General features: G+C 42.0%; 1 protein-coding gene across 2 annotated transcripts; it reads right to left on the reverse strand.

Moving 5' to 3' along the window:
* Positions 1-2,913: 2,913 nt before the first annotated feature.
* On the reverse strand, positions 2,914-21,833 carry crtc3 (CREB regulated transcription coactivator 3). 2 transcript variants are annotated; one of them, XM_079555788.1, is made up of 15 exons: positions 21,505-21,833; positions 20,300-20,410; positions 18,909-19,031; positions 18,730-18,794; positions 16,108-16,167; positions 15,595-15,707; positions 14,420-14,455; positions 14,271-14,344; positions 13,189-13,238; positions 10,584-10,795; positions 9,956-10,074; positions 9,577-9,879; positions 8,783-8,848; positions 6,730-6,961; positions 2,914-3,845 (listed from the first exon to the last, which is right to left on the reverse strand). In XM_079555788.1, exons 1-15 carry the CDS (start codon positions 21,631-21,633, stop codon positions 3,706-3,708), a joined length of 1,833 nt encoding a protein of 610 aa, XP_079411914.1. In that variant the 5' UTR covers positions 21,634-21,833; the 3' UTR covers positions 2,914-3,705. The 2 variants fall into 2 exon arrangements, with proteins under 2 accessions (XP_079411914.1, XP_079411915.1); XM_079555789.1 differs by lacking the exon at positions 16,108-16,167.
* Between the last annotated feature and the right edge of the window lie 323 nt (positions 21,834-22,156).

The following is a 22,156-nucleotide window of genomic DNA, read 5'->3' on the forward strand; positions in this document are numbered from 1 at the left end:
CCTGTTTAAGGACGGACGGATTGTTCAAAGGCTGCTGAAGGTCTAGTTCACTAACTGCATAGATCTAACAGTTGACCCCATGAAAGGTTAAGGAGTTAGTTGCTAGTGTTAGTGCTTAGAGGCTACAATTTGATGGTTTCGGATTGAGCCAAAGACTGTTGTGGAGCGGAGGGAGCTGCGCAGGAGGAGGAGCTTACCAGTGCAGGACACCACGCTCTGAAACAGGGACATAAACAGAGAAGGTGCTGAAGGCAGTACTACGATTACCCTGACCTCCAAAAACACACTGCTCAGGTCGGCCCACAGCGGCTCAGGACCTGAACGCATTTTTGTTGTACAACTGTGAAATGACCTACAGAATAATGTGATCTCTAAACTCTGCAGAAACATATGGGAAAACAAAAGAAACAAAACAACATCTGAAGTTTAAATTACTTATTGCATATGGCTAGAGTCATATGTTAACATGTGGCCTCCATGAGGCTTCTGGCAAACAGTAAACAGGACTTCTCATGGTTTTCTTTTAAAAATGCCACTCTGTCATAAAGGCCAGATTTGTACAGTGTATGACTAATAGTTGTTCTGTGGACAGTTTCCCCCACCTGAGCTGTAGCTCTCTGCAGTTCATCCAGGGTCATCATAGGCTTCTTGGTAACAGCTGTGGTCAGTGCTGTCCTTGTTGGGTCAGTAAGTTTAGGAGGACGGCCGAGTCTTGATAGGTTTGCAGTGATGTCAGACTCTCTCCATTCCTGGATGGTGGATTTAACTGTACTTTGAGAGATGTTCAAAGCTTTGTAAATCTTTTTATAATCTAACCCAGCTTTATACTTCTTAGTAACTTTATCCTGGTCCTGTCTGGTGTGTTCTTGGACTTCATGATGCTTCTGCTCCACAATAGTCTCTAACAAACCTCTGAGACCATCACAGAGCAGCTGTGTTTGAACTGACATTAGATCACACACAGGTAGACTCGATTTAGTCATTAGGTCTAAATGTGATCATTCAGAAATCAGGAAACTTCTGAAGGAAAATGGTTTCACTAAAAGGAAAGGGGGGCCTGTACTTTTGCACATCACACTTTTCAGTTTTTTATTGATAAAATAAAATCATGTGTAAATTTCATTTCACTTCACGATTGTGTGTCACTTAGCCTGTGTGTTTCACATAAAATTTTAATTCAATATATTTATGTTTTTGGTCCATAGTATGGCAAAATGTCGAAAAGTTAAAGGGGGATCCATACTTTTGATTACCACTGTATATAATAGCACAGTGGATTCAAGGATTCTCTCTTGAGTCATTGTCAATAGAGGATATGGGAAAAGCTATATAAAAAAAAGACTATGGCCAGAACTCCAAAAAAATCCACAGCGAACTTGAACGCGGCGTGAGAAAACTGACAAAAACTGATTCAACTAAAACCCAGGACCTGTTTGGTCAAAGAGGGATAATAAAGTTTATTACTTATGAAACGAAATTGAGATTTTACAGAGAGTTGCATCGTGGGAAAACGAAGTCCCAAGTGACAGAACAGTGGGTTAATGTTTAAAAAAATATTACACAGTAATAAATGTTACTCTGTGATAAAATACATGGCCCGAAGCATCTGCTCACCTCCACCTTCTTACTCCAAACGCTTTGACACGACGTGGGCTCAACAGCTACAACTCCACTGGGCACCAGGTTTAGGAGCGTGAATATACTTTATGAAACGGGCTTTACCAACTTTAGACCTGAAAAGTGAATATCAAACTGAGAATATAACCGACAGAGAACTCCATTTAGATTTGTTTTAGATTTGGGTAAAGCTGAACTAGAGAAAATGCACTCGGGTAAGGCAGAGGTTAAGGCTAAGCTCTGTTGGAAAACAAAATGTGCGTTCCAAGCGTAGTTACTGTAACTGCATTTATGCTTCTGCACGTTCTTAATGGCCAGCATGTGTTATCAAAAGCTAACACCAGAGGGCGCTGGACGTGCAACAGAAAATACAAAACGTGAGGAAAAGAGTTAACAATATGGCAATGTTTTTTTACACCACATAAAAAGAAACACGCAAATGAGGTTAAGCAGTGATGGTTTCTTTGCAAATTGCTTAAACTCCGTTTTAACCTCCTAACCCCCACCTGAACCCGGCACATTTTCTCCTGTTTGGCTTTATCCAAATCTGAAAGCTTCGTGAGAAAGTGTCAAAACAGAGACGAGAATGGGATGAAAAGGAAAAACCGGATAAAAATGTGACAGAAAAGTGACAAAAAGGGATGGAAAAAAACCCATCAAAAAGTGACGACAACGTGGCACCAACGCAAGGAAAAAGATGTGTTTAGTAAATGAGTTTTTTATGTCTTAGCTTTCAAATGAGGCTGTGCTCTGGCCTATAAGCTGTAACCTTTTAGATTTGGATACAGCTGAACAGGAGAAAATGCACTTGAGAACAGAGAAACATCGCAATAAAAACTGGTTAGCCCCAAGTTTGTTAAACCCAATTTGACAAACTAAACCTCGCTCAACATGAACATACTGCAGGTCATTTTGAAGCACAGAACCTGGACAATTTAATCGCCAAGTTAGTTTTAACCTCCGCAAATGTATTTTTGATCGCCGCACAAAATGCCAAGGCAAGCAACAGTATGCTAATGCTAACAGCTACATGTTAATGCTTATGGCAAGTAATCAAAGCTGGGACTGATTGAATAACCTCAACCTTAATAAAATAAAATTGGCCACTGGGGGAGTGGCCAAATGTTTGTGTGTTTTACAGGATTATAGACCAGACATTTGGATAAAGCATATCGGCATCGGCCATTCAAAATCGGCCTGAGAAAAGCCCGTATCGTTCGACCTCTAGCCACGATCCCCTCCACTAGACTTTAGACACACGACGCAGTCACACTGGTCCGTCACACCGGTTCTGAAGCTTTGACTCTCTGAGGGTGAGCAGATACTTTAGTCCATGTAGAGTATTTTATTCATCAGTAAAATATAAGATCTGTTTTAGAAAACGTAAAAAAATTAAATGAAAGTTTACACAAGTGCACTGTTAAGTCCTGGTTTACTTCCATAGTTTCTTGTTAATCTAAATTTGGTTGAAATAAGCAAAAAATTAGTGCAAAAATATTTAAAAAGTCAGTGATGTCTCTTTTTTTTGCTGCCGTTTGATAAAATATACTTTTCAAACTCCACAGAAACCCCTCATTCATTCACACATATAACACGTAGAAAATCTGACTTTAAAAATGGCTGTAAACACTTGGCCCTTTTTAAAAAAAATTGCTTACATTTAAAAAAGCTTCAATTTATGATTCAACACGAAGCCAAAGCAGAATCTGAAAATGTAGGAGATGTGATTGTGTCCCTCGATATAAAACCACTTTATTATTCAAATATTTCATTTACACATGACATTTACACGACAGATTTGATTTATTCACTAATAACTCCTTTAAACTTCTGCAGATTCTGGTTTGGTTTGACTGAATCCTTTACATTATTCTAAAAAACAGATTTTGTTTTAATAAAATGCAAAAAAAAAAAAAAAATCTGTTTTTCTGAATTTAGTTGTTAATAAAATACAAATAATATAAATGTGTTTGAGTCTCTTCTTTTCTGGTTCTATTTACAGTCCTCCAGCCGCTCTCTTCTTCTCTGACTGTAGTTTATTCACTGTCAGTCCTCCTTTTCTTCTTCTGCTGCTGCTGCTGCTGTGGTTCAGAGCCGTTCGCTGCGGAAGGAGTCCTCCACGGCGGGGTCGGACAGCACCAGCTCGGGGTCACTGAGCATGCTCAGTCCGTCCAGAGTCAAAGGCTCAATCCGGAGCTCGTCGTCCAGCGAGAAGTTCACAGACTCATCTGGAATGACATATGAGGAAATGACACTAAATCTAGTGCACAGGAGCTTTGAGAGAAGCCCAAAGGGCTCCACAACCTTCAATATCAAAAGAGCCACAAACAACTTAAAGCATCAAGGATTACATTTTTTTGTAGGTATTTGGTAATAGTTTCACTTTTACTTTAACTAAGAACAGCCACTGGGGAAGATCCAAAGATCATTTAAAAATCTGTGAGTGGCGTTAAAACACATCTTCAGGTCTGTTTTCAATAAAGAAACTACTTTATAACATGCTCTAATACGAGCGATCGCGATGTCGTCACATCCGTTGGCCGTGGTAGGCATTTTACTTTTTCATATTTGATAAAATGTTATTAAAATCCTATGATCAGCAAAAACAATGTCCATAAACAGGGCATTGCTTCTCTTGTGCTGTAACAGATCTATCATTTTATAAAACCGAGTTAGAGACCTGGATGCATCAGCTGTTGCCGACCACTCACCAAAACATCCGGCTCGCTCGTATACCTGCCTTTAAAGAGCCACAATCCCCTAAGCATCAGAGATGTCCCGATACGATATTCAGTATCTGTTTCGTAGATGATGCAGCATTTTGAAAGTATTGGTTTAGATCAGATTCAAAGATTCTACTGCTAATACTACAGCTAATTCTACTGCTAACACTACAGCTAATTCTACTGCTAACACTACAGCTAACTGTACTGCTAATACTGCAGCTAATTCTACTGCTAACGCTGTAGCTAATTCTACTGCTAACACTACAGCTAATTCTACTGCTAACACTACAGTTTATTCTTCTGTTAACACTACAGCTAATTCTACTGCTAACACTACAGTTTATTCTACTGTTAACACTGTAGCTAATTCTACTGCTAATACTACAGATAATTCTACTGCTAACACTACAGCTTATTCTACTGCTAATACTGCAGCTAATTATACTGCTAATACTACAGGTAATTCTACTGCTAATTCTACTGCTAATACTACAGCTAATTATACTGCTAATACTGCAGCTAATTCTACTGCTAATACTGCAGCTAATTCTACTGCTAATACAGCAGCTAATTCTACTGCTAATACTGCAGCTAATTCTACTGCTAATACTACAGCTAATTCTACTGCTAATACTGCAGCTAATTCTACTGCTAATACTACAGCTAATTCTACTGCTAATACTACAGCTAATTCTACTGCTAATACTGCAGCTAATTATACTGCTAATACTACAGGTAATTCTACTGCTAACACTACAGCTAATTCTACTGCTAATACTGCAGCTAATTCTACTGCTAACACTACAGTTTATTCTACTGCTAATACTACAGCTAATTCTACTGCTAATACTACAGCTAATTCTACTGCTAATACTACAGCTAATTCTACTGCTAATACTGCAGCTAATTATACTGCTAATACTACAGGTAATTCTACTGCTAACACTACAGCTAATTCTACTGCTAATACTGCAGCTAATTTTACTCCTAACACTACAGCTAATTCTACTGCTAATACTGCAGCTAATTTTACTGCTAACACTACAGCTAATTCTACTGCTAATACTGCAGCTAATTCTACTGCTAACACTACAGCTAATTCTACTGCTAATACTGCAGCTAATTCTAACGCTAACACTACAGTTTGTTCTACTGTTAATACTACAGCTAATTATACTGCTAATACTGCAGCTAATTTTACTCCTAACACTACAGCTAATTCTACTGCTAATACTGCAGCTAATTTTACTGCTAACACTACAGCTAATTCTACTGCTAACACTACAGCTAATTCTACTGCTAATACTGCAGCTAATTCTAACGCTAACACTACAGTTTGTTCTACTGTTAATACTACAGCTAATTATACTGCTAATACAGCTAATTCTACTGCTAACACTCCAGTTTATTCTACTGCTAATACAACAGCTATTTTTTTTTTTTTAATGGTTTATTTGGTAGGGACAGTGCAAGTTAATGAACAAGCCACACCGGATTGTAGCCTTAGGCTAATTTCCATCCGTCGTCCCCCATGCACACTCTCAAACACACTCTCATACATCCTGGCCTATTGTACATGTTTTTCGTGGTTCGGGAAACCGGAGTACCCGGAGGAAACCTACGCAGACACAGGGAGAACATGCAAACTCCACACAGAAAGGCCCCGTCCTTGGTGGGAATCGAACCCGGACCTTCTAGCCGCTGTACTACCGTGCAATTCTAATTCTACTGCTAACACTACAGTTTATTCTACTGCTAATACTACAGCTAATTCTACTGCTAATACTACAACTAATTCTACTGCTAACACTACAGCTAATTCTACTGCTAATACTGCAGCTAATTCTACTGCTAATTCTATTGCTAATACTACAGCTAATTCTACTGCTAATTCTACTGCTAATACTACAGTTAATTCTACTGCTAACACTACAGTTTATTCTACTGCTAATTCTACTGCTAACACTACAGTTTATTCTACTACTAATACTATTGCTAACACTACAGCTAATACTACAGCTAAGGCTACGGCTAATATCGCTAACTCACTGAGGACACTCAGTAGCCGCGAAAACATAAAACAGGCAAAACCTTTGTCATTTTTGCAGTGCTTTCATATAGCCTTTAGAGTGGACTTAGCATAAGTAGCCATGTGCTCCAAGTGATTATGTCTTTTACTGTCATGAAACATATTAGTTACAACTGCAAAGGTCTCTAGAAACATGTAGAGCTAAAACAAGATCAGCTGCTGTTTGGTGAGTGGGGAGTTCCCAACTTTGGCCCTACAGAAATGGTGGGACTTTGTTTAGTTCTCCACCTGGACGACTAAGAACTCCTGTTGACCTAACTATATCAAATACATTTGCAACAGTAAGAAAAGTGGCACCTGTGAGGACGATGTTGGGGAGGGCAGCGTTGGGGAAGAGCATGGGCGGCGGCCTGGAGGAGGTGTTTCCGCGGAGACCGTGCTGCGGGGCGTGGTGGCCCACGCTGCTGTTGCCGTGGTGACCGGTCTGGGGGGCGGGGTTATAGAAGAGTGATGATGAAGACGAAGAAGACGGGTCGAAAGAGCAGTTTCCCCCAAGTCCAGCTCCGTCCAGGAAATTGAAGCTCTCCATCTGAAACACAGTTTAGTTTCCTCCCTTTAGCCTCGTTTGTGTCAACTTTAGGATATGTTTAAGCCTCTTTTACACAATGCTCTATATTAATTATTATTATCATTATTATTATTATTATTATGATATCAGCAAATGTATTGTGTTGAAGTGTTTGAGTCAAATTTCTCAATAATGTCATTAAAAATCTTCACAAAGGTCAGTTCCTCCAGGATTTAGAGAGCCACTTTACAAACGTGGTACTGAAAAGGTTCTACCTTTCTTCCATTAAAACATAATATATTTAGAATGAAATTATGCTGTTCTATGTTTTAAAGAAGCAATTTTACCACAGAGAAACTGAGAACATTAACAAAATGGTCTTTTTCAGTGCTTTATTTGTCACTGTACAACTGTACAACAATATAATGTTCAGGTGTTAGTCCTGAGCCGCTGGGCCTCCAGACAGAAGCACCTCTCTGCTGTGAGTCTGTCCGAGTCCACAACTATGACATAGATAAAGGGTTCTTTACTGTAGCCTCTAACTTTTTTGTTGTTGTTCTTTTTAAGTACCCATAAGAGTACAGTTAAAGTACCGGATCGATAAGAGTAGTGGAATTGATGAATCCTTAACGATAACCATCCCTGTGCTGCTGCTAGCGCTGGAATACTACCACAGAAGTTTGTTCTTCTGAAACCAGTGAACTTTTCCAGGCTAACTTCCAGTGCGACTGATGCTGCCCTGGCTGTAAGCACGCACAGGGCCCCCTGCAGACCATTACGTTTCCTGAGCCAACGCCTTGCCTCAGAGCGTGTTTTAAGACAGAAGGATGTAGCGTGGATTTGCATAACTCTACATTGAAAATAACTGAGCGAGGAAACTGGATTTGATCACAATAGTGAAAGAGTTTGCTGAGCAGGAGGTTACGTTATTTCCGCTGGTGGCCGCTGTGCCATCGTGTCCGTTTGCCTTTTGATGAGGCCACTGTGGTGCTGTAAGCTAACATGGTGTGTTCAGTGGGTTGGATTTGCTTGTGTTTTTGGTCGTAAGCTGTGTGTGCAGGTTACAGATAATATAAAGTAGTCATGGTCCATGGCACTGATGACCGTGTGTGTGTTCTTCTTTCCCTCTAGTTAAATGTGTGTGTGTTGGGATAATGTTGCTAGTTTTCATTGTGTTGCTAGTTGCTGTAGAGGTACGCTCTATGAGGAGTGTATTTATGCGAGAGACATTTATCTATATATTACCCGTTTGCAAACCTTTTTTTTCTTTTTTTCGGTGATGGCACATTTTTCTTGCTTTTTGCCTTATCTCCCCCTGTGCTTTACAGCTTTATGGTGGGAGCGGGTATGGCTTATCTAAATGAGATGTAAATGAGCCCTATTGTCACTCGAGCAGCAGCAGAGGTGAAAACTACCCAAACTTTAGAAGCCTTTAGAAGTCTCTGCTTAGAGATATCCTGAGAGGTTTAGCTTCACATGTTCTCCAAATATGATTTCCATGTGTTGCACATCATTGGAAAACTTGGAGACTACACTTTCGTAATCTATGTCCAGCTCAAAATGCCACTGGTTTTGGTGATGGGTCACATATGGTTCCCGCTGTATATGTGAAAGTGGACGTGTACAGTACAATGAATACTTTGGAGGTTTGGACCAAATGATTTTTCAACCACATAACTAAGAATATAGACATGTGACACTGATAAAAGTGCTTTCCACACACTCTCCCTCCGGAACTTGGCGGCCAGTCTTGTTTTTTCTGACTTACTTATGTACGAAATACCATGAATCCTCAGTGGGTAGTCGCTCTACGCTGAAACAGAGTATGAGGAGTTGAAGTACCTGAAATGGGAGGTTCTTGTTCTGTCCAAACGACGCTTCCATGAACGGGTCTGAGCTGAACACGGACTGAAACACAGCACATTGCGCTTTAGACCAAATAAGAGGAAACATCTATATTTAAGGCTCGACGCTGCAGGTGAAAACAAGGATTATTCCCGAAGTGAACAATGTTGACATTTTTGGATAGTTAAACTTCGTTAATCTGATGTGCCAAATCCAAATATGGTCATTTCTTTTGTGGGAGACAGCAGCGGCTAAAGACAGGAGAAATATACACGGGGCACATGTGCAGACGAGGTTTATAATCGCTCCTACAGACTCCAAACTTAACGGTCTTAGATTTTGAAAGATTTTTTTCACAGGGATCTTTACATATTATCTAATTCCTGCCTGATTTATTGAGCTTTGACCCCCCCTAAAAAAAACAAGAAATTTAAATTTGTATGATTTCTTTTCATGAAAAACCAGTTCATTCAAAAACTTAAAAAGATCCAAAATCCCTCTGGGCAAATCCTTGAAACTAAGCGAACCACCCATACAGCCGCCGGGTCACTGAAAGGTCAAATATACACTCATATCAACTTTTCTTTTTCATAAAAAGTTGCAGATGTTTAAACCAGGCTCTGTCCATTATTTCGATGTTGACGGTTCTCATATAAAACCATAAAACGACCACAAACTTGCAGCACATTATTTGCTCATATTTAGTTTTACATTGATTTCTCTACATTGATTTTCCCCCGTTCACCCGCAGTGTCTCGCTTTAACTAATAATGACCGAAGCAGATCCGCACCTGTCCCCCGCCGTACTGCAGCTGCCTCGGTTGGCCCTGGGGCGTGTGGGGGCTCAGCGGGGTCGGGGCGGTGGGGCTCTGCAGAGGGGACACAGTCTGCTGCAGTAGCGCCCCCTGGAGGTGTGGAGCAGAGATGGTCTGAGGGCTGTTCAGAGGCGATGTCATCTGCTGCTGCTGCTGCTGCTGCTGCTGCTGCCCAGGGGCAGAGTGAGGCATGGAGACCTGCCCCGAGCCGCAGTGGGGTTGTGGGTAGTGTGGGTAAGGAGGGGGCGGCTCTCTCATGGGGGAGTCCAGAGGAACGCCCTGAAAGAGACGCGGGACAGAGTCAGCACGGCAACAGCACGGACTACACACAGACCACACACAGACTTTAGTTTACCTGTGTGAGGGTGGGCGGGGCTCTCTGTTGCTCCGGTGACAGCGTCAGAGGGCTGATGGGGGTGTGGCGTCGCCGTGGAGATGAGCAGAGGGAGGGATTACTCAGAGATGACGACAAACCTGAGGAGCACCAAAGAAAGAGATCATAATCCCGGTTTAGTCCTGGTTTAGTCTTGGTTTCGTTTCGGTTTTGTCATGAAAGGTAAACTATGAAGCTGGACTACAAAGGTACGTTTGGAATAGCCCTGATTTAGTGACATTACGAAGCAGAGTCAGATCTTTATGGTAACATGCCCTTAGCCCAGGGGTCAGCAACCCGCGGCTCAGACTCCATATAGTGGCTCTTTGTCCCACGGGTAAGCCCAAACTGGGAACTGGCACGACCAATATAAATTGTAAAAAAAAGCTCAACGCTGCTGTCATTCGTCCCAGTCCCACGCGCTGAGCCGACCTGCATCAGCCCAGATATTTGTCCTGTGTTTATGGATAGATTTGGATGAGCTGTCTGCCTGGGTCAGAGACACTTATCCAAGACAAGTTCAACCAGCTTCGTAATACAGCCCTCAGTCCCACTTTAGTCCCAGTCTAGAGCACATTTAGTCCTGCTTTAGTCCCCGTTTAGTCCTCACCCAGCTGCATCATGGCGTGGGGCAGGTGGTGGTTGTAGTTTTCCTCTGAGTCGTAGGGATTGGACTGGAACGGCAGGTTGGTCAGGTCTGGCAGAGACCCCCCGCTGTTCAGCCCCAGGCCCGGACCAGGACCCAGACCGGGACTCGGGCCGGTGTTCTGACACGACGGGAACTGAGGGGCCGCCATGTTTTGATCCGGAGAAGGGAAAATACTGCGAGGAAAAGAACACAAACACATTCGCATCATTCAGATCCAGGTGTTTTAGGTTCAGAGCTGCACAATCTCTATCCAAATGATGATTATGGCAATCTGTAAGTGACACAATCTTCATAACCCCAGAGGCAACAATATCTCCCAAATCTCTTAGGTCTGACAGAGACACAGCCTCAAACAAACACACAGTTCAGTTTTAGTCCTGATTTTCTTCCATTTTAGCCAAGTTTTGGTCTTGTTTTAGTATTTTTGAACTTTCTGTTATACCAAAACCAGCAGTTGGGTCTGCAGTGGTTTAGAAAGACTGATAAATGACAAAACAAGGGAGCAGTTTATGGAAATGATTAGAATTTTTATACATGAAGTGTTTTAATTGTCTTGGACGCAATAGCCCCTGTTAGAGTTAGGATGATTGAAAATAACAAGAGCAAGGGAGAAGTATTTTTCTGAAATTATTGCAAAGTGCCATGGTAACCCTTGTGTTCCGTTTGCTACAGTAAAAAGACTCACAAACCCCCCAGTTCCATTGCCCCAAGAATTCATTACTATAACCAAGTGCAATGAGTTTGCTATATTTTTTTAATTACAAAGTCCAAGCCATTATAAATGCGATAAATTCTTCTATACAAATGGTAACATTACAACCAGCAGGACACCTAGAGCTGACACACTTTACACCGATCACTAACGAAACAGCATGAGCTGGCACTTGGGGTCCCAACTCCATGATGTGGAGCCAGGTACTAAGCTCAAGTACATGTAGCCTTGATGAACTACCAACTAGATTTTTAAAGTATTTGCTGAGCAGTTTGTTACCACAACTTACTGATTTAGTTAACACCTCACTCCAGACTGGAGCTTTTCCAAAGGCCCTAAAAACAGCTGTCATTATGCCTCTAGAGAAGAGTGGTCTTGTTGCCACAGAAATTAATAATTATCGGCCTATATTTAATCTGCCAATTTTGGGAACAATCTTGTGCTGTGTATGACCAGCTGACAGAATTTCTTCCAGTTGGGCTTTAGACCCTCCCACAGTACTGAGATGGCCCAGATCAAGGGGACTAGTGACATCAGGCTAAATACAGACACAAGCAAGGTCACAGTTTTAGTTCTGCTGGACCTGAGCGTTGAGTTCGACACAGTGGACCATGAGATCTTACTAGAGAGGTTAAAAACCTGGGTGGCAATCTCTGGAAAGGATCTCGAATGGTTCAGATCCTAACTTCAAGATAGGACATACCGTGTCGAGATTAGTAGCTGTGTCTTGGACTGGATGGCATTGACCTGTGGGGTTCCCCAAGGGTCAATTCTGGGGCCCCTCTTGTTCAATCTGTACATGCTTCCACTGGGTCAACTAATATCCAGTGAGAACATGTCCTATCACAAACAGGCGATACGCAGATCTATGTTTCACCGTGTCATTGTATCAAACAGATTAATGTGTGGATGCAAAATAACTTCCTTCAGTTGAAATACAGATAAAACTGAGATAATTGTCTTTGGCCCACAAAAACACAGAGATTGTCATTGGTCATCTTGAAGCTCTTTCACTCAAACCTAAAAATCAAGTTAGAAATCTAGGGGTAATCATGTCATATTAAGTCAATACCATCAGCAGCCTATTACCATCTAAAAACATTGCTAAAATAAAAGACATGGCATCTAAACCAGACCTGGAAAGACTAATCCATGCGTTTCTCATTTAGACAATTGTAACAGCTGCTCAATGGCCTTTTCAAACGAGCTATTAGACAACTGCAGTAAATCCAGAACGCTGCTGCTCAAGTCCTGACAAGAACCAGGAAATATGACCACATTAGTCCAGTGCTCCGGTATCTGCACTCTCTCTGAATAGAATTTAAAATAGCCCTGCTTGTGTACAAGTCTCTTCATGGTTGGGCACTAAAGTACACCTCTGACATGTTACAGCCGTATGAACCACCTCAGCCCCTGAGATCCTCAGGGAGGGGTGTCCTGGTGGTTCCTAGAGTCACCACTAAATACAGTGAGGCTGCGTTTCAGTTTCATACAGCAAAAGTGTGGAACAGTCTCTGAGGACGCAAGACAGGCCTCAACTCTGACTATCTTTAAGTCCATGCTGAAAGCATTTTAGTAACATCCGTGATTTAATTTACAGTGCAATCCCTGCAAAGTTTGTAGGTTTGCAAGGCCCACAGAAGACCAGTGCGTGTTTTTGACAGGAGGGGGCGTGGCATCACGATGGTGGCTCTCCATCGTGATGTTGCTCATCCATCGCCGATGGACGATGACATCGTCCATCGGCACAACCCTAGTTGAAATAGTTTACTCAAATATCACTGTAACATCACAGTATTCAACACACTTTCCACATTTGTTCCCTTGGTGCTGCACCTGTTTAAAGGATCTTACCTGATCCCAGGCACTTCACAGGATTTGGGCCTTGAGGCCAAAGACTGGACCTGGATGAGACCAGAAGACACAGCGTTAGACCAGACTGTAAGAAAAACCATAATCACATGCAGCCGCTTTATTCGACCGGATTCTGTGAGAACCAGAAACTGCAGTGCACTTTAGTGTACATTTCATTTTATTTTTGTTTATTTGAGCTGTTTGTGTAGAAAATAAGCAGGCCTTATTTGTACCATATATAAAGATTGAACAAGGAAAAAAATCTCCAAAGGAAGAATCAAACTTGTTAATGCTTACCCCTTTCTCACTTGAAATCATTCTTTCCTTGACAACTATATTTGGTTACAGACATTGGCTCGCTGTAGTCCCAATCAAAAGATTAAGAATAGTTGAAAAATTGAAAAAAATAAATAAAAAAAAATCACATTTTGTATGTTTAAATCCTAACAAGGTAAGTAAAACTTCAATATGCAAAGAAGAATTGAAGCCCTTCAGTCTCAGATATCTGTGATGGTTATTGGGCTGCAGTCGGATCGAGCAACGGCTTCATTTGGGTCCAAGATCCTCCAGCCAATCAGATCCTCCTATCTCCTCCCGCTCAGGAACATTTTTTGAGGTTTTCTATTTGACTTTTTGTTCCATAACCCTCAGGGATCTTTTAAGACATTCTAAATGACTGTGTCACTCTGCCCATTGTACTAAATTTGGCAAGTACAATGGATCAAGGGTAAAATAAAGTGTCAACATGTTTTTTTCTAAAGATTTGTTACCTGGGTATTTATATTAGATTGTGAAAATGTGGATGATTAAAAACACAGCTTTGCGTAAAACTGAAAGAAAACTTAAAAATATCAGCAAAACCTGCAGTCCTAAAACCACGGTCAAATACTCAAATCATTTTGACCATGTTTTTTAGTATATTCACTATGAATTGAGTCGAGCAGTGTCATTATGTTTTTAAGAAATGTAGATTAAATGTAGGTTAAATGCAAATGCATCAGTGAATTTTGATCCCACTTAACCAAAGGTTCCTTTGGAGTCCTGCGTACATCAGAGTATTGTGAATGTGACTTTTCTCTGACCTTGGCGTCCCACAGCTGTTTGGGCAGTGGCCTGATCCCCATCAGTGAGTCTTCCCCCAGAGGAAACGAGAAAACTGTGAACACAGCCCATGGGGTCAGGGGTCAGTCAGAATCTAACCCTCCATTTAAATCAGGTTAATAACACTCACTGTCTGCAGATCCGTCCTCCGCCTCGTTCAGACTCGCTGTGAAACAGGAAACTACTTCAGAACATGCAAAGCTTAAAAACTTACAGCTTAAAGCCGCAGTACCTGATTTTGCTGTCCATCATTTTTAAGTCACATAATCAGAGGTATTAGAGAATAAACTGGCAGCTGCTGTCCCAGCACAATCCCTCACACAAAATGCATGGTTTAAACTAGGGCTGAACGATTCATTTGTTCATACCCAATTTAATGGCGATATTACACAACACAATTTTGAAATTGCAGAGGCAGATGATTGTGGCCGGTGCAGCTGATGGCTGCAGACGTGACCCATAGAAGTGAATGTAGCGGCGAGACACTGCGGCGACGTCGGCTCCGCCGCGCGCTTTTGTTTACTTCTCAGTCTAGTTAAAGTGCACAGTAGATCGTGGATATACTCCAGCCATAATGGTCTCCCTATCGGTACTGATGGCACACAGCCAAATCACCACTTAAAAAGACTCTCCGCCTCAGAGTCTTCCCTACATCTGATGTATTTATCCCCACGGCCCGCACATGTGGAGCGCACGATATCTGAACTCCACGCCGGGCTACCAGACACGTGGCACCAGAGCGCGGTAAACATGCCTCGGAAGCACACGGGAAAGAAGTCAGGCAAAGTATGCTTTCACTCAAGCTCCTGCTGCCGCTGGTTTTACAAAGTCATACGCCCTTCCTCACCTTGTAAAGACAGACACACTGCACTTTCGTCTTGATTCGTATTACCACCAGTGCCTAAACTAAACTAAACTAAACGACACAAGCTGTGGGTGACAGCAGGAAGAAAACAGGCTGTGGCTATAGTTCAACAGTAAACCAACACATACTAAATATGAAATGTTATCCTTTATCTGAATGTGTCATTACACATTTTGAGTCACAGTTGTATTTTAGATGCCGCAAGATAATTATATGTGCTTAAGTTAATTTGAAAATATATCTGGGGTAGGGCAGCTGTGGCTATCAACGTAGTTTACCACCACCGAGTATAAAGTGAATGAATAATGCAATGTAAACGTCTTTGAGCGTCTGGGAAAGCGCTATATAAGATAAAAAGAAAAAGAAATGTACTTTCAAATGACAGAAAGATTCAGGTACTGCAGCTTTAAGGGGGGGCTGAGAGCGGTCTTGGTTCTTACTGTTCCTCTGTGGCGCCCGGTGCAGGTGCTGGAGCTGCTCCTGGTTCAGCTCGGGTCTGAATCCGCCCGGGGGGTTCATGACGCTGGTGTGCAGCGCAGAGTCCGAGTTGGTCCTGAAAAATGACAGATCACCGGTCAGACTCCGAGAAGGACAGAGCCGTATGGACGCAAATGTGACGCAAGAGTGTTATCAGGAAGAAGAAGAAGGCCGTGTGGAGTTAGTCCTGCAGCCAAGAGCGCCCTCTACAGACGGGAAACGAAACAACAGACGACAGAAGAAAGTTAAAGGTAGTGTATGTAGGTCTTTATCCACATACACGGCCTTCAGGAGAAACCAGCTGTGTTTGAGCTGCCCATCCCATTTAATTGTTTTTATTTTGTAATGACTCGTAATTAAAGCCATTAACGGCAGTTTACAGTTTCCCCCTCTCTCTCAAACAGCTGGTTTCACAGAGCGCCCAGAGGAGAGAAACAGGAAGTGCTTCTGCAGAGGTCAGAGGTCACAAGGGTCACCTGTTGAGCTGAGACATTAATCTAAATCCAGGCCATTTGTCCTCCATCCACGAGCCGTCCCTTCAACACAAACCAGGGTTAGAACCAGGACTGGGATGACATAAAAACTCCACACAGAAACCTTTCTTTGTCTCCGCCACAGGGGGACGACTGAGACATCTGGGTGTTTCACCATTCAATACACTACGATACATGGCTCACGATAAATGAGCACCTGCATCTGCCGTTGTATAACACATCTCGCGATCAAAAGACAATTAGATCATGGATCGAGTATGGAACAGACATATCCATCTTCTGGACTCATCCACAACATTATTCATGTATAATAACAAACTAAAACATAAATGAATGGCTGAGTATTTGCACTGACTAGAGAGCAAAGACTCATAAAGGAAATGATTGTATGAGTATTGTGTATTTGATACTTTGTATTTGACTTGGTTATTCATTGTAATTGTTTTCTTGGGAGTGGCCTCTCCCATGCTCATGCTATTGTTTTTTTTTCTAAATGGATGTTTATGTTCTTTCCTTTTTGCTTTCGTGGCTACTCTTCAGTGCTAAATAAATAGATAAATCAAATTGTGCTACAAAACAAGGCGATACATCTCAAAATCAATATATCGTCCCACTCCTAGACCAGAGGCGGAGACTAATGCTGCCAAAACAATAAATAATCACATCAATGCAAAAATGTCCATATTTAACATTGACCAAAAGGAAAGATGGACGATACCACATTTTTTGGAATCGATACGATACCGATACTTTTGGGGTCATTTTTGTCGATACCGATACTGGTCATTTCATATGGGTGAATGTATTTCAATCAATATACATTTCTAAAACTGGTTATTTTATACAATTAACTGGTCAATTAAAATGATTTTACTTTAACTGGTTAATTAAACAATACTAATGTGAACTACTAATACATAAACAAATTTTTAAATTACTACTTAAATGACAAACAGAACCTAAAACAGAATGATATGCCTGGCTCAGTTCAATCCTTTGCTGTTGTGGACTGTTTCGGCTAAGAACAAAGAAATAGATCATCCTTTTGTGTTGATAATTGCTGCCCCGCCTTCTTTTAGAATATGCACATTAGTATCGATACTTTTTGCCCAATATCGATACTTTAAAAATAGCCGTTTGGTATCGATATATTGATTCTTTGGTATCGATCCGCCCATCCCTACATTGTACCAGGTTATAGCAAAAATGCTGACTTCCACCTGTAGTCCCTGGGCAGGTTGATGTTACCGCACAAAAACTGATTTTAAATGTAGATGAATACTTGACCATGGATTTATACATTCTAACATCATCATTAACATACATTTAATCTAAACAAGTTTGAAACATTAGAACATTTTGTACCAGTCCTTTTGAACACTAGGTGAACGGTCGCTCCCTCATGACGTCGTTACAGATCACGAGTGCAAGTTTGATTGTCTAGAAGCCATTGTTTCGTCAAATGCGACAAGTGTGAGTGCGCCCCTTTCTTCTCCAAAGCAGACGTATTTTCTCCTGGTTTGATAAACTCCATTCTCCACAGCGTGCACAAGCCGACTGCGGTTCACTGGTTCACTTCTTGCACAAGACCCGCCCTCCTCTCTAGCAACTGGCTAAGACAACCTAATATCATGCTCCCCTTGGCTGTGACAACTGTGCGCGCTGACTCTTGAATCAAAGCAGGTTGAAGGGGACCGAAGATCGGACCTGCCCTCAAGCCGAAAATCTGGCTCGGAAGCCCTGGATATTGCTTGGCATTAAAAAGAGAATAAACTGTGATATTGCAGATTTGCAAATAAAGTGACAAACAATTGTCTAGAACAATTCATAAAAATTTGATTGAATAAACAAAATTACAAAAATCCTTGAATCTAATCCTGAATAGTACAGAAAGTACATATATATACACATTATTTAATCATTTAATCATAATTCAAAATTAACATTATTTTACCGGACAAGTAGCTTTGTTGTCGGGCAAGCATTTTGAGATACACCTGAAGTGTATGTAAACATATGGTTCTCGCTGTACATAGTGTTTCTGCATTTGTTGTTGCATCTAAATCACCATTTACCAATATCGACATTGCATTATATATGATTGATTTATTGTTTTGGCAGTTTCAGTCCTCCATACAAGCCCTGTGTCAGTGTCACAGAATGCTGCAGTTGTAAATGTCAGTCCCTCTGATCCTGATCCGCCTCCAGAGACCGGGCTGAAAACAGAACCAGGACAGAGTTTGGAGCAGAGTCTGTGAGAGTGAAGGAGCTGAGAGCGTGGGAACAGCTCTGTCAGTGCTTCAGCTTCTGCTCAAGGCTGGGCCAAACACCAAAGACACATCTCATTTTAAAAAGACCTCAAAGCACAGACCTGTTCCTTTGACGGTGGATTGAAATGATATGAGGCTCTTTCAAACTGTGTCATTGAAGTTCACTTGTGTTTAGTCCCTTCTTTTACTTTGGATTTAGATTTAGTCACAAAAACCTTATATTTTGAAACATACTGGCAAATTTAAAAGCAATCTTAAAGCCATAAATAAAGCTTTTTTTTCCAGAGGCTTTAGTGACAGCAGCCATAGAGAGAGAGGAATCAAACAGTCATACCTCCTCCAGGTGTTTTCAGGGGGCGGGGACAGGTAAACTGGGCCATACGGAGATGAGCCGTCGCCGTGGAAACGCAGTTAAGAACGATACATTGCGAGAGATCACAAAGACATGGATTTAAAAAAAACAAACAGATTTGATCTGCAGCTGGACACTTCCCCAGAACAGTGAAAGGATATGTGGCGGTGCTTGTCGTTGCTGCGGCGATGAGTGTGCGGGGAGCTGATCCTGGGTCTGTGGACTCTCTCCACCAAACCGTGGTGCCGTGTGCCCCTGGGGTCCAGTGCCGGAGGAAACGACGCCTGAAGAGGAAATGAAGTATGTTACATTTCATATATATTTATTTACTTGTCCATTATGGTGCGTTCATGTGGACTGGGGAGCTCGTTTGGTGTGACGTCATTGTCCCCAGTTGGTTTGTGTTCATGTGGTTTTTATGTTGGGGTTTTGATGTCATCAAATAAAAACGGTATCACTGAGTAGCGATTAGCTGAGCTTATAATTCAAATGTGTTAACATCTCAAAAGCTTGACTTTAGTTAGTTAGTAAACGTTGACGCTCGGCTTTTCACTCGCCATTTTGTTACTACGGGGATGATGACAGATACTCAAAAAAGTAGCAGCATTTAACTAAAAAGCTCACATTAGATGATGAAAGAACAAATCAGCTGATTTCCACAGTCAGGTGCGGAAGTCTGGAAGCTCGTTTTTCACCAGAGTTCGTGAGGACCACATGAACGCACCATTACACAGGTGTCTGGGCCAAAGTGTCTGAGGGAAGGAACTTTGAACGTTGCAGATCTGGTAGGGCACACATTAACAGGTTTAGCTGTATTTTTACCTGGCTTTCTGCTGCAGTGTTACAGATCCGGTAGGGCACACATTAACAGGTTTAGCTGTATTTTTACCTGGCTTTCTGCTGCAGTGTTACAGATCCGGTAGGGCACACATTAATGGGTTCAGCTGTACGGTTACCTGGTTTTCTGCTGCAGTGTTACAGATCCGGTAGGGCACACATTAAGACTTTAGCTGTACGGTTACCTGGTTTTCTGCTGCAGTGCTACAGATCCGGTAAGGCACACATTAAGACTTTAGCTGTACTGTTCCCTGGTTTTCTGCTGCAGTGTTACAGATCCGGTAGGGCACACATTAATGGGTTCAGCTGTATTTTTAACTGGTTTTCTGCTGCAGTGCTACAGATCCGGTAAGGCACACATTAAGACTTTAGCTGTACTGTTCCCTGGTTTTCTGCTGCAGTGTTACAGATCCGGTAAGGCACACATTAAGACTTTAGCTGTACGGTTACCTGGTTTTCTGCTGCAGTGCTACAGATCCGGTAAGGCACACATTAAGACTTTAGCTGTACTGTTCCCTGGTTTTCTGCTGCAGTGTTACAGATCCGGTAGGGCACACATTAATGGGTTCAGCTGTATTTTTAACTGGTTTTCTGCTGCAGTGCTACAGATCCGGTAAGGCACACATTAAGACTTTAGCTGTACGGTTACCTGGTTTTCTGCTGCAGTGCTACAGATCCGGTAGGGCACACATTAAGACTTTAGCTGTACGGTTACCTGGTTTTCTGCTGCAGTGTTACACATCTGGTTGACGTTGGGCAGGGAGCCGCCATAGTACTGTCCTCTGGACTGAGACAAACGCAGCTGCTGCACTTTCTGAAACTCCACCTGCATCAACCACAAACAAATCATTATTCGGTTGGTACTACATAAGCTGTAACATGGGGACCGCCAACCTGTCTGGGATCCCTTACAGTTCATTCATTTCAAAAAGGTGTCTATAAAAATGTATTCAAACTGATATTGTCCATCAAGTTCATCTCTGTTGTGAAATGTCCTAAAATTTGGCAGCTCATACAGTTCAAATGAACGTGGAGAAGTTTGAAATTGTACTTAAGAGTTGGGCAGTTATCCTTTCAGTCTGGAGGAACGTACGAACATATATGTTTTAAGTTGACCATAAAACATATGTTTGATTATAAGCTTTAGTGAAAACTTTAGAAATCATAATAGTATTATGTCACATTTGAAGTGTTTTTAATTATTGTTTTGCTTTTATAAGAAATATCCATGCAACAGACAGCACAGCACAGAGCCTGCCTTCATGCCTTTAAACTCCTGATATTAATTTGTTTTAATCCCACGGGGGGAAAGTGAATGGAAAATGTATTTCCAGAATCCTGGGTGGGTGGGACTGTTAGCGCTCCATTGCACCATTAAAGTTGTGTAATATGTTTATAAACTCATCCCTGTGAAGACCTGGGGTGTGAGAAATGTGTTAGGAAAGATAGGGGCTAGTGTGTTTAAAACTTTCTGAGTCCCACTTTCACATCTATTTAAGGCGTTCACCCTGGTGCCTTGAGTAGCTCGGGGGTTACAGCTAGAGCCACACATTATATATCAAAAAAATCATTGTTATTTTTCTTTTCGCTAACACAGCCCACTACAAAACACATGGGAACTGAAATATGAGCAAATATTTAGTTTAAATCATGATTTCTGCACCATTTCGGTCTTCATTCTACTAATTGTCTTGTTTTGCCAAAATTTGAGCCAAAAAAAAAGAGGTTAGGCAAAATGCAATAAAACAGTTAAAGCAAACTGCATTGTTGTGCCTCGTGTAGTGCAGCCCTGGGCCCCTGGTTAGAGCAGGAGACGACAGGTGAATCAGGTAGTGACAGGTGCAGCAGGTGAGGGGGCAAAGGGCCTGTAGTCTGTCCCCTGGTGGAGTGAGTGGAGTGCCGGGTGGTTAGCAGCCGTACCCTGGACACGTTGAGGTCGGTCATGAGCTGCTCGAAGGCCCGCGTCTCCTCCGCCTGTTTCTGGTTGTGGAGGGCGATCTTCTCGCTGAACTTCCGTGGGTTGGTGCCCCCAGAGCCCGGGCCCGACATGGTTCACAGGCCGGGGAGGGGTGGTTCGCTCTTCAGCCGCTGGCAGGTTATCCCCTGGAGGCCCGAGGGTTCACAGCTCCCAGTCCGCCCCAGAGCCCATGAGAGGCGGCCACACTGCCCCCACTGTCCCCGCCGAGCTCAGGCTAATGCTAACGAGGCTAACGGGGCTGCCTTAATATATACACGCAAACTTTACACATTTATGATACAATTATTTACTACAAAATGTGTCATGTGTGGTTTTGTCTCCTTATATGCCCACATAACAATAAAATACGAATTTCAGAAATACGCTTATCGTGTATTAATATAACAATCGTATTTTAGCTGCTTATTGTTAATGCTAAATGCTAGCATCTATAGGAAACCTTTAAATAAAACCTGTTAGCAAGCCCTTGTGCACATAATCTAAACTCATTCAGCATTACTCCTAATAGAAATAAGTTATACATGCATTATTTCTGACATAAAGTGGTCCGTGATGTTAAAATGTCATTCCGAATGGTTTGTTTATGTCTCGGAG

Source organism: Gobius niger, assembly GCF_951799975.1.
Source record: "Gobius niger genome assembly, chromosome: 4".
Classification (NCBI taxonomy): Eukaryota; Metazoa; Chordata; class Actinopteri; order Gobiiformes; family Gobiidae; genus Gobius; species Gobius niger.